The sequence below is a fragment of the Haemaphysalis longicornis genome, unplaced genomic scaffold (assembly GCF_048455015.1).
Source record: "Haemaphysalis longicornis isolate Haplotype H1 unplaced genomic scaffold, Haemaphysalis longicornis Haplotype H1 scaffold_1, whole genome shotgun sequence".
NCBI lineage: Eukaryota > Metazoa > Arthropoda > Arachnida > Ixodida > Ixodidae > Haemaphysalis > Haemaphysalis longicornis.
In genome coordinates this window covers 162605661-162619214 of record NW_027526203.1, presented here as the reverse complement: position 1 = coordinate 162619214, position 13554 = coordinate 162605661, and the positions used below count along the sequence as shown (strand labels likewise).

The window sequence follows — 13554 nt, the reverse complement described above, 5'->3', positions numbered from 1 at the left end:
AGAAAATAGCTCAGTCCTACCCTGCGGCATGCAGAAACACCCTCGGCAAAACCAGTGACGATGCCAGCAGGCGTGCGAGGAGCCACGTACCCGCACGTGTTCCTTCCCGTCGTAGGCGGCGGTGGGAGCATGTAACTTTGTCAGGTTCCTCTAGCGCACCCGGCGATTCTCAGCCCTCGCACCCACACCCAGCCAGCCGCAACGGAAAGAGCGTCCACGTCGTCACCTCACTCGGGCGACTGCCTCTGCCGTCCCCCAGACCACTGGCTGACTCTACCACGCATCTCCTGATCATGCGCCGCTTTCCACAGCATCAGCTCCATGCAGGCCTTAGCATCCTCTACGCTGTCGTGGCCCAGAGGTCCATTCGGCACCCCGCGGTTCAGGTAGTCGCCGACCAGCGACCGCAGCGACCGTCGATAGGGCAGGCCCCAGTGGTGAGGGAACACCACGGCCGTGTCCACAACCGTGCCGTGGACCATCCTGAGCACGCGCAGGTCGTTCTCCAGTCCGTGTCCAACTAACACCGTAGAGGCGTTAAAGAGTCGCAGGAGAGCCGCCTGTACGTCTTGGAGCGTGGTGTGCACGTTGCGTAGGTGCGCTGCGGTAATGCCACTGAAAGCCGTGTTGTAGTCGAGCACTGGGCTTCCGGGCCTCACGTACGAGTCGTACACAGTCGTGCCATTGCAGTCCACCACACTCACCCTTGCCACCTCGAAGCCGCGGATGGTGAAGCACATTTCGCAGTCCAATGCGAATACATCGCGGGCACCGCCGGGCCGCCTACGTGAGCAAACGAAGGCCAACGCCGCCGTGTCCCACTTGTCTCGAGCGCCGAGTGGGCACACGTGGTAGTAGGAACTGTTGCATCCGGGGTGGTCGGCCGACGCCCCACAGCAGCTGAACCCGACTGCGCTGCACCGTCCGGTGTGGAAGAAGCAGGCGCTGTTGGAATAGTACTCACCGCTGTGCGTGATCGCGAAAGACGCACGGCAGCGGCTGCACGTCTTGCGGCTTGAGTACGCGTTTTCGCCCCCCTGCATAAATAAGACGCGGCCGGGATTATCAGGGCATAGCCGGGGATAGCCACAGCGATCCAGTTCTTTTGGGCTGAGCACGTAGTGGAGTAGCTGGTCGTAAAGGTCATGGGTGCGAAGCAGGAGAGGCGAGGTGTCTTCGAGTTGACCCGCACTGCGCCGTGTAGCCGAGCAGAAGGCGTCTGTCGAAAGCTTCTGCCAGTCATCCTCGGCCCTGGAAGCATGCTGCAGAAAGAAACCATCACCCGCAGCCACAGGGTACTTTCTATTGCGATGCACGTCCAGGTCACGAGCAGGGACCCTCTCTCCTTGCAGGGTGGTGGCCTCGCGTGAGGACGGGTGCTGGCCCTTCATGTCCCGGTCCAACTGATGGTCTTTCGGTGCCGCTTCTTCTTCCTCGCCTGTTTCCGACTGTTTCTGCTTGGCATCGTCTTCCTTCTTGCGAGGCACGAAGACGAGCAAGAGGGTCAGAGCGCCGAGAAGAGCAGAAAGAATGACCACTGACACATTGCCAGTCAAAAACCCCAGTTCCTCAGCCATGCTTCCGTTCATCTGAGGAACCAGCAACGTTGCTCTTCCTAGCCGGCACAGAACTGCCAATTGATGGTGATGATGATGCTCGTGCGGTTATATGCCTTTTCAATGCGAGGGTGAAACGTTTCTAGCCTAGCCTTCATGCAAGCACCTAGAGAGTCTACTGTTTGCTTTCAATACTAGCTATATTCTCTGACCAACTGCTTAAAGAACTCACCGTTCGACTTCCGTTGGTTTGAGGAAGGCTTTGGTTTGAAATGTAACAGCCTTGGTTCGAGCCTAAGTGATCTTGAATCTTTTTAAACTCAATTATACTTAGGTAAATATGTTTCAAATTGACTGTACACAATTTTTTCGTCGATAACGGTGGCTCGATCGCTTTTAGGGTGCTTTAAGTTGCAGTGCGCATACTACTATCGAAATAAATTGAGGCTTTGTACAGTGCAGGAAGTGGCGGTTCTGTGCTGCTGGGAAAATTTAATATCCCCGAATCATGCTTGGTTTATTTTTTTATGGTCATAACACCACCCTCCCCTCCATTGATGTGGAGGTTGTTGGGAAATCTCTCTCAAACGCGAGGAAAAAGGAGATGGAAATAAGGTGGCGACGACGAGGGAAAGAAAAGAGTGACAGTAGAGAAGAAAGAAGAAACGCGCGAACCCACCACCAATGAAAATTTGGCTACCACCTCGTAGGCGTTGTGAAATCTCTCCCCCTACCGGAGACTGGTAATTCCGTGCAGTCCGCTTCGCAGGTATTGCGCTCGCGAGACCGGCTGCCATCGTCGCGACCGTCCGCCTCGCGGTCTTCGGGCAGCGATATGCATTGATATGCGTGCCGTACTCGTGAAGCTCGGCAACAACGTCAGGCGTCGTGAAATTGCCGTACTCTCTCGCCAACGCGCCCCGACAGCGTCGCATAATGGCCGCCGCGAGAGCAGTCTGTCTTGATTTTACCTAACCGGCCATACCGCTTGTGCTCACTCACTAGCCAGAGTCACTGTTAATTATTGATAATGACTCTGGCTAGTCAGTAAGTGGAAGTGGTTTGGCCGGTTAGGTAAAAATCAGACAGTCTGCTCCCATCCACTACAGCAATTCTAGCTGGTGTCGTTTCGCAACTGCAAGTGATCAGTATGTCTTGATTTTACCTAACCGGCCAAACCGCTTCCGCTCACTGGCTAGCCAGCGTCGTTATCAATAATTAACAGTGACTCTGGCTAGTCAGTGAGCGGAAGCGGTTTGGCCGGTTAGGTAAAATCAAGACAGACTGCTCTCGCGGTGGCCGTCTCGGGGTAGGGGGGAGGGCGGATTTCACAACGCCTACGAGGCGCCTGCCGAAAGAATGACACGGTGGTTCAATCCCTGCTGGTGCTGTTTTTTTTTCTGCGACTGCCTTCCAGCACTTCTCTTTGAGTGCCCAAAGAGAGTAATGATTGCGGCAAAGGCCTTAAGTCCTTCAGAAGACGAACTTTTAGTCCTTTTTGCCTAAGACTGTTGCAACACTATAAGCCTATAAGTTGAGGGCCAACATGGAAGAATGGCTCAAGGAAGCAAAGGCCTTCGGCGAGAACGACAAGGTGGTTGAGTTCCTCGATCTGGAACAGTTTTACACTGCCGACTACCGCAAAACGTGAGGCACTGGGTGCAGGACCGGCTGGATGTAGGCACACTGTGGACAGGGTAGCTCAGCTCGCCGACGAATTTGTCGCACGTCGATATGCACAAGTGCCGAAGAATGGCCAAAGAGATTTTAGGCAGAGGCATTACAAGTCTGGGGAAAGGCGGAGAATCCCATGAAAACGGCGGAGCTAACGGACTCGTTGACTCGGACAGAGAAACTGGCCGGGTAAACGAGAAGGGCGCAGACGCAGGTGCACAGCGTGGAAAGAACACTTTTGAAACGCGCGTGTTATAACTGGCGAGACAGGGCATTTTGCTGCGAGTTCCAAAAACGGCAAGCGTGTCTTCACGTGGTAGACTAGAGTGACGAGAGCAGGTAATTTCTACTCACGCGAGCTCGAGGTCAACGGCAAACCATGCCGAGCACTTCACGACTCCGCAGCGACGGTAAACATGATCCACCCTTCGTACGTCGAGCCGGATCAGCTGACCGGACAGAGTGTTTGGGTGAAACAGGCCGTAGCAGCGCAAAGCGTGCGCCTAACGATCGCTAGAGTTAGCATCAAAAGTCCGTTTGGTGAATTGATCGCCCGGGCGGCCGTTCCGACACGACTTCTGCCACAATTTCGGTGCCTTTGCTCGGACAGGTCCGATCATCTGTTGCTCGAAAAGGGCCTTCTTTTTGAAGAGTTCACAAAAACATCGGCTCACGAGCGCGCAGCGGAACCGGCGGCCACCGGCTCGCGGAGCGAGGTCGGCGGGATAGCAGAGGGTGTTGCCATCACGGAGAGCAAAGGGGGGACTAAAAGAGGTAACGACGACGGGTTAGCTCAGGCTCGCGAGCGAGGACAGCGCGAGTCCACTGAATGCAACAGTGGGCTTCCTCGATTATCAGTCCCGGATCGTCCGCGGACTGCCCGAGACGCGATCCGGCGCTTAATTTTCCCATGTATTCCCATAGGACTTCTGGTCCGAAGGCAGTCCTCGGTCTGCCCGCGGACCGTCCAGGACGGGTAAATCGAGGAGGCCCAGTGTTGGCGTTGATTTCGGCTGTCTCAGCAGTATCGGTAGACTCTCAGTGTCGCCAACTGTAAGGTTTTCGCCCTACATGCAGGGCGTTTTTGAAATTTTGCTCTCGTCGTAGGGCCGTAGGGCCGTTTAGCCATTTTCCTCCAGGTGCAGGGCGATTTTGAGTTTTCTTGCTTGGATTGCAATTCTAAGCTAAATGAAGCGCGAAAGTATGAAATTGTTTTTTTATCTAACGGGTTGTAATGCCGAATTTGGCAGCTGGGTTGTGTTTCCGCAGCTCGATCCTCATGCCGAGAGCGACAAAAAATCACTCATTAGAGAACAACAGAGCGCTTGTGGCATGCGTACAGAGAGGGAAAACGTCGTAATTACGAATGGGATGTTCAATATCCGCAAAATGGAGGAAAAAGTAAATATCGGCACAGAGTTACCGACTAATATGCGTTGTATAATAGTACGGAACTTCATAGCTGTCGGTTGTATGGTGTTTCCGATGTCGTCACGCAGTTTGTATCTTCCGTATTGTATTGTATCTTCCACGCGGAGGAAGAAAAAAGTTAGGAGACCGCATAACGTAACGCAGCTAGTTTTCGCAAGCACGTGGCCGTTGATCCCGCTCCCTCGGTTGTCTCCCTTTCCAGACCCGCCGGAGTCGGCCCAGCTCGTGATCCACAATATTTTTTATAGCTTCATGCCTGCGGCTGTTTGGTTGGAGGAAGCTTTTAGCAGGCCTCTTCGTCATCGTCTCCTCGGCGCTGTATTGTGCACGCGAACGTACGTGCAGCCGTGCGCGCCATTGGCGATATATTTTACCTGGTTCACAAAAGAGCATAGAGGAGAAATGATTACTGGCCAAAGTGGTTCAGGATCAGGTACGTTGTCCCAGAAACCGCAGCGAAACAGCTAAAAGAACTCTAGTGCGACTGTACAAGGATACTCTTTAGAGCTGCGTCACTTTCTTGGTCCGTGGCAAAATCACGCTGACGCGGCGCGAGGGACAAAGGCTCTCTTAACTTTTCTGTCTGACACGGGACTAACCGATGTTCTTTAAGCTTGGGATACTCAGATTTTTTTCTCCTAGTGCTGTAAATTTTTTCTACGTTCCGACTGATTTTATTTTCTTCTATTGTTGGTGCGCACTTCTTCCCCTCTTGTCTTCTTTTTTTTTTTTCACCTCACTATGTTCACCCCCATCTGAAGTATCAAGCCCCGCCGTTTGTGGGGCTAACCTCTTCAGTATTCATTAAAGTTTTCTCTCTCTCTCTCTCTCTCTCTCTCTCTCTCTCTCTCTCTCACACACACACAATGCATGTTCAGCTATTAGCGGACGAAGATGGGGATGACCGTTTTCTTCCCGTAGAAGCCAATGTATTGACAGCAGACGGCCCTTTCACTACATTCACAACTTCGTAGTCATAAAACTTCGAAATCATGAACCATGTAATCATAAAAAAAGTAAGTGAAACTCGGGATACGGGGAGAGTCGTCTAGGCAGCTTATTTCCACGTAATTTGTTCCTGGAGCAGTTTTGATTAAACAAGAGTTACAGCCGTTTTCTGAAACCACAATATCGGAGTGGTTCGGAACCCGTGAGCGCGTCAAGCCTGGCTGCACGTGCATCCCCGCTCCACCCCCGCGTGCACGTGTGAAGGATTGATAGGTGATGTGCGCGAGCTTATACGGGAAAGACATCGGCCAAAATGTTTCTCCGGAAGCCCTTCATGGTATACACGTGTCTGAACGGCAAAAAACAACAGAAAAACGTATCTCCAGGAGCCCTTCCAGAAAGGAACGCAAAACTCTAGAGCCGAAAAAGTTTCCGTACAGTACTCGGATGTGTCCGCGCACGTTATATTCGAAAACCAAAACATATACAGCTTCGTTGTAGAAGTAAGAATAAACTCAGTAAATAAAAATTACAGAATAAAATAAAATAAAAAGAGAAGAAAATTGTGTGTGGTAATTCCGCACAAATTGATAGATATGTCGCCAAATAGTCATTTCTTTCAAGTAGGGCGGAGCGTAGGGCAGAGTGTAGTGCTACGAACAGTATTGTGTAGGCGATGTAGAGCTTTTCATGCCCAGTGTGGGGCGTTGCTATCAAAATTAGTTGGCAGCACTGTAGACGCTTCGGATTCGCGTGAGGCCTTCGGAACGGCTAACGACCGGACCATGCACTGTCCGCGAGATAACTACGTTTCGCAGGAGAGTGTAAACGATCAGGCTACCGAGAGGAGGCAGCTCAATTGAGTCCACTGAAACGAACGGTGTTTTTTCGGATGGCAGTTCACACTCGAGCGACGTTGTGCCAAAGCCTGCAGTCGAGACCCCAAGCGGTTTTAACGGTGCAGTTAGGAGTAAGGGTAATGTCGCGATTGAGCGAGTCGATTTCGTCCTGCCACCAGCTCACGTCGAGCAACGGTCCTGCCACCAGCTTACTCGAAGTCGAGCAGCGGTCAGCGGAGCTCGTAGAGATTCCGGCGCCACGTGCGGTTGAGCTTAAGTTGTATACCGAGCACCAGGGAACCAGGAGAGAGAACGATAACGACTTTCGGTGTTTACTTATCGATGGTGTTGACAGAAAGGCGAGGGACGACAGGAGAGGAAAAGCGTTCGAGCACACTTGCGGCGAGAGTTGGTTGTAGTATGGGCGAACCGAGTGGCAGCGCCGTAAGCTCGCGTTGCGCCGGGCCTGCGCGGAACTCGGGGCCTCCGAGAACCAATGCGCGCGCTTTGCTCGAGCGGTGGAAATTCGGGCAGTTTTCTCCGCGCGCTCGACCTTCGTCGCAGAGAATTAGCAATGTCCTCTCACCCAGTCGCAGCAGCCTTCAGAGCACGGGCGCATCGAAGGTGCGACTCAAAAAGAAGAAAGCCCAGGGCAATGCCGAGGGCTGAAGTCGCAGCTCTCGGCGCGAGAACTGGCTTCCTCAGTTTCTCGATTGCTTTGTTTTTCCTGATGCAAGTTTTCGACCGTTACGATTGCATTTTTTGTCGGACATTTCCGTTGATGCGAAATGTCAGTCTCTGAAATTTGTGCGTGTGGCTAAAGTATTTCGGGGCTAAAATGAGGCTAGTGTAATTAGTTAATTGCTTATTTGTGTCGCAACTAAGTTTTGGTGCTACAGGAATTAACAGCGCAGACGCCTTACTTCTCGCTTAATAGGCCATTAATTGTTTTCGCATTAATAATTTAATACGGGGAGGCCTGCGAGTAGCCAAACGAGTTAGCTGGCAGAGCTTCAGTGCGGAATTGTCTTCTCGCTGCTGGTGGTGCGGTTGTGTTTTCGGTGTTGTTCGGTCGCTTGCCTGACCCAGCCAGAGACGTACGAACCGCCATTCGAACCCTTCGAGCTGTTCTAACTGTTCGAACCTTTCGAACGGCCGTTGGCGGCGGCGGCTGACTCATTGCTGCCTGCGCTTCTAGATACTCCTCCTTTCCCTCCCTCTCTCCGGCAGTGACATCACAGGACTTGCGTTTTGTGCCTGTACTTTTTTCGTGTCGTGTGCTAAGCACTGGGTAGGCTTTTTGTACGTTGGCGCTTTGGGTTTATTAATACGCGTTACCCTCGAACTACCGCCAGAACGTCGTCGGCTTTCGAGAAAGCGTTACTCCACTGGAGTCATGTAAGCAGAGTGCTGCTCCTGTAATTGACGCTGTTCATCTTGTCGTGCAGGGAATAAGTTAAGTTTCGCCCTCGGCTCTTTGTCGTCATCCCCGAGCCAGCTCTTCTGGTCGCCGCTCGTCCACAACGCTACCACTACATGATGGAGGCGACGGAGCACGGTACGGGGACGCCTTCGCCAATGTAACACTACCCTCATTTTGACCATCTATGTTCTTTCCCTATGAGATCTGAATCGCACAGGCCATCGCCCGTCGTTGCCAGACTCCTGTACTCATTTCTCAAGCCAAGACCCAGTATGCGCTAAGGGGGGCCCGGGGGGGGGGGGGGGGGGGCACAGGCAATTCCGAAATTTTCGAGCTGCGTGGGGGGGACTGACGCAGCCACTATGACCGCCGGTATACCGATAAATGCTACTGATAATTCAGAAAATAAAAAAAGAACTAAGCAATCCCAAAGAAGCGTTAAAAACGATCACAGCATCCAGTCTTTTTATTTTTGATTCTCAATTTGTACCTTTGTAGCATTTTTTGTTTGATTTTTGTCATTTAGCTTTTTCATTCCTTGTTTGTTCTCCCTCTAGCTCTTTGGGAAGGCCTCGTCCTGAAACCCTGCGTACGCCACTGGCCCACACAAAAGCAAGAAAAGAATTGGCAGCGCATTTGTTTGCTTCGCTGCAAACCATGTCGGAAAAGGATAGCGTTTTGCCTCTACCAGGCAAAGCTCCTATTCCTTAATTCGGTTGGAGGCTTTCTATAGTTCAGTGGCTTCCTAAGAATTCACAATTGGCTTCAACATATACCGCTATGGTGGACACCAGTGAAACGGCGCTCCTACGCCCGACTCGCTTTGTGCCACGAGAAGCACACATTTACAACTAAGAACAATTGACCCGCGCATCTTTTTATTGCACGACCGGGCTCCTGCGACATCCTCGATTTAGTTCAAATATCTGCCGGGTTGCTACCTTTCTGCATTCACTATGCAGCCTTGACGCCAACTACGCGTTTTCTTCTAAACTATTATCTAAACCCATGTGTGATTCCATCAGTACAACTCACGCCAATTTTTCTGTCATTTATATGTCTGTCCCTTAAAATATAAATGTATACGTTCCTTCTTTATTCTTATTCATTTAAAATAATGCAATTCTCATATTAGTTGATTCTTGATTTATTTTACTACGTGGTGATTAACTTAATTATTTCAGATTACGGCATTTCGAGGTGTAGATAACTAACATTTTTCATGTGACCATTTCCCACCTTTCGCCTTCAAAATGTGAAGCGATCAATTCGATTGCCGATTTCCAATTTCCTTCCCCAAGCATCCACAGTACAAATATGCGACATTCGTCCTATTCTTCAGGTCTCAATTACCGTTCCGAACTAATGATTCAACGAAAGGATCACATTTCCCGCTCTTACTCGATAATTATAATTGCGAGTCTGTATTTCGGGCCTCTATTTCATGCATAACGTTTTTGGGCAGTAATTTCCGTTTCAGGGACGTTGCACATTGTTGAGTTTATATTTCCCGCCCCACTTTGGTTTCAATCGCCAATAAAGAGCGTGAGGATACCGACCTGTTGTATATTTCCATGATGCGTACAAGCGGTGACGACCGATTACATTAAAATAAAAAAAGATCACGCACTTACACAGACATTTCAAACGACAAGTCAGACAGACAGACAGACAGACAGACAGACAGACAGACAGACAGACAGACAGACAGACAGACAGACAGACAGACAGACCACAATAATCTCGTTTAACTAGCCCAAAGAAGAATACCGTCGTTAAGAACGGGCGTCCGAAGTTCCAGATATTTCGTCCGGTTGTTGCTTCGTATCTTTCGTTAAGCTACAAGGGCCGCACAGAGACTACGCAATATTATCGCAGATTTCGCGATTGTTCTCAACCGCATCAGCCGATTCGTACTGGCCGGTCGGTGCCATCGTTCGTTGACACCAGACAGGGAGTCCGAAATAGCTGGAGCGGCCGCCAGTGTATAAGCCATCCTCAATTCTAATCAAACAAATTAAGTTTGTGGTAGGTTCAATATATTTGTTACTCCCCCAAGCTGCGTTTTCACTACAGCAACGTTGCATGCCTTCTTCATGATCCCTTTGAAGACGACCTTCTCACGCAACGGAGTCGCGGAAGTACATGAGAGTTTTCGAATCCGGGCCCCTACTAAGTTCTCATTGCCATGGAAATTCAGCCTCACCGAACACCGCGCGCCCACTAATTACGTCCCGGAACTGCGTACGGCGCATTACACTTGACTGAGATGCAATTATTCCCGTTTCCTGCTTGAGCTTTCGCATCAGAGTGAAGAAAGAGCGTAATGTAGGGCCTTTGCCCTCTTGATGTATGCATAACAAAGCGCTGTTCCGAAATCACGTTGAACACGCCGATAGGGTAATTAAGAGATGAAAAAAAAAAACGGTCTGGATGACTTTGGCGACAAAGTTGAACAGCGCGAAGGAGTTTGCGCTTCGTGAAGACCACATGGAGCTCGGCGATGGGCCGTGTGAAGGGAGACTGAAAGGGGGGGGGGGGGGGGGGGAGGGGAGAGGGCGGGTATGTGGTAGGAAAAAAGTGTAATGCAGTGCCGAGGTTCGTCACATATACACAGCAGGTGGGCGGGCACTGGACGCTCGACGGCTGTGCGATGCGTACAGTTGCGACGGTAACGAGATCTGAGTCCAATGTTTGGCAGCCGCGTGTTGAGTGCTGCGTATTGGCGAAGTGGGCAAATAAAAACACGCATAGTAGCAAAGGTCCAAAGGTCAATTTGGAGGTGGCCGAGCTTCCCGATATTCAGGGAACGACAGAAACCCCGTAACCTCAAGTTCGGCAAGCTTCTCAGCCGATGTCAAGATTCGACTCATCAAACACAAATTCACTTTAAAGAAAAAAAAAAAAGGAGCTTGAACCATAGTGAAGCTGCAGGATTTCCTTCTACGTGAGCACTGAAGGACACATCACCAGGCATTTGTACCAAGTCTGAAATTGTCTATTTAGATGTTCCGTCGTCGCTTTGCACTGTGCTAGTAGTAGTCATCGTCATATGCATCGATATAATCGTGTTCCTCATGCCAAGCATTACATGCGTGGTAGCGGTTGATGACCGCTGGGGCGCAGCAGCGGCGCGTACGTGCACGACGCATGCGCGGCGATCTTGGAGTCGCGTGTAAATTTCGTGGAGCAGGGGTTGAGCGAGCTGTGGCATTGTTGGTTGCCAGGTAACACGAGGCAGGCGTTCCTCAAGGTTTTTGCCAGTTTTTTTTTTGCTAAATCCACTGTGCGTGCCGGGGACGCTCGGCGGTTGCCGCAAGACACGCGCTCACTAGTGCTCTGCATTTCCTTGGTATTTTTAACGCGTTACGCGCCACACATTACGGGCAGCTAAAACAGCTCCGCTGTTAAAAATGTGGCGTATGGCCAAGGCGAACGAGTGCTTCCGAAGCGGGAAGCATAAAAGTGTATATAGCCTTGGAACACTCAAAACAGTATGGAGGGAAATTTGCATCTTTACATAATGATAGGGGATCATTGAAAGAAACAAAGTACAAACACAAAATCCAAGGACAGATAAGCACTTTTAACGGGCTGCGAATGCAACAGCATGGATGTGCAGCAGAATGGCTGTGGAGCCTTGCTTGCGCCTCGCGTGGTCAAAGGGCTTTGTAATATTGCCAGTTGAGGCGTTTTGCGATCCTCCTGAACGCTTTCGAATGGCTTCGAGCTGTCTGGTGTATACGCATTGCGCCGCCGCTCCTTTCTGCCGCCGAGCAATGGGAGAGTTGACGATGATGGCGAATTTCGCTGCTTGTTCTTCCGCTCCCTTCGTCTGTGATGTACGGACGTTGACGATCCCGTTACGCTGCTGCCTAAAGCTCGCGCTGTATAGAACGCCTCCTGCTATAAAAAAGCCTCTTGATATAGAACGCATTCGAAGGAGCTGTTTTTCTGTTACAGGCACCGGACGCCGGCTTTTTTGCTTAATGGGGCATTTGAGGCTTCTCACCTTTAAAAACGTTTTGAGTAAGACCCCGTGGAGTGTTAAGACGAATGAGCTGTTCGATGCTGGGAACGATTTGGTGATATTTGGTCAGCGAATGATTTGGCGATATTTTCATTAAAATGCGTTCAAGTAATCTTGAGATATTATGAATGGTATTATTCACAGTGCAGTGACTAGCACGCTTCCCTCGCGTGAAATTTCATACTGCTGCGAAGGTGTTTTGATTATGTTTTGCTACCAGCGTCACCACATGGATTGATGCTATCGAGCAACGACTGCGCAAGCACACGATGCCCACACGATGTCATTGACGACGGAACACGCAGTAGCAGACCCGCATCTCCTCCACATTTGGGAACCAAGGCAGAGTTTTACTCGGTGGTGACGCAAACAAAAGCCCAATAAACGCTTACAGCGACATATTTCTGTCCTAAACCAACAAGCTTAAGACTTCTCCAAAACCTTACAGAAGCAGAACTGGGCGTCTTTAATCAACCAGCTTTAAGGTACGCTGAGCGTAAAGAAGACACGGCCGACGCGCACCGTTACTTCACACCGAATTCACCGACTGATACGAACCTCAGCCTTATCAAATTAGAAACTCCTACAAATTAGTTCGACGGAAGATTTTTGGCCACGAATCTCAATACCTACCACCAAATATTTCTAAGGCTAGACTCCACGTTCACTATCGAAGAACTTTATCAGATACTACAAATGTTAGAACACAGCAGCGCCAAATAACCAACGACCGAATAACCAACCGACTACACCGCAATGTCGGCGAGGAAACCGTACAAGCCCTGCTTGACCACTTCAATCAACATTGAGAGGCCGGAACATTGCCTGCACAGTGGACAAGAGGGGATATCACACTTTTAGTTGCGTTATCATCATCTGCATTTATCGCCACTATCATCACCACCATCATCATCAGCAGTGCCTGGACTGGCACGTCAGCTTTGCAATATCAGACAGATCGAACGCGACTGCACACCCGGGCGGTCGCTTTTCTTTGCCGCTCCCCGTTCTAACCGGGCCTACGTATCAATAAATGTAGGAAGCCACATCCGGTGAACCGAGCCCATGCCTCGTTTCTACAACCTTATACTGAAACCCCACAAATCACTACGACTCAACAATCGCCGACCTATCTCCCTTATCTGTTCTGTTGGCAAAATGTTTGGGCACTTCGTACGCATACGTCTCACCATGCACTTCGAAACAAGCGGACAGTATCCCAACACCATGTTTAGCTTTCGTGCCGGACTATCCACTCGATATGTGCTGTTACAACTCAAAGAGCAAGTAACCGAAACCCTTAGCCGCAGTCACCCCAGAATGATCCTGACTCGCCACGTGTAGGTAGCATTCGATAACGTATACCAATCTGCAATCCTGGACAATCTTGCCTCTACACACTGCAGCCATCGAACATTCAACTACGGCAAGGATTTCCTCCACAACCGAACGTCCACACTTCGACTCGGCCCATTCCCCTTTTTGGCATACCTGCACGCGGGGTACTCCAAAGCTACGTTACATCACCTGTCCTCTTCAATATTGATTTACTTCATGTACCCGTAGAACTCTATCGCATACAAAACCATTACCATGCTTACTATGCCGACGACACCACGCTGTGGACAACTCAAGGGTCACTTGGAGACCAAC

At 50.4% G+C, this 13554-nt stretch overlaps 1 protein-coding gene across 1 annotated transcript; it reads right to left on the bottom strand.

Moving 5' to 3' along the window:
- Positions 1-227: 227 nt before the first annotated feature.
- LOC144155530 (exonuclease GOR-like) lies at positions 228-1577 on the bottom strand. The gene has a single exon (XM_077687040.1). The coding sequence runs from the start codon at positions 1575-1577 to the stop codon at positions 228-230; it is 1350 nt and encodes a 449-aa protein (XP_077543166.1).
- Positions 1578-13554: the final 11977 nt, after the last annotated feature.

Coding starts and splice junctions, on each gene's coding strand:
- LOC144155530 (XM_077687040.1), bottom strand. CDS start 1,577: ATGGCTGAGGAACTGGGGTTTTTGACTGGCAATGTGTCAGTGGTCATT.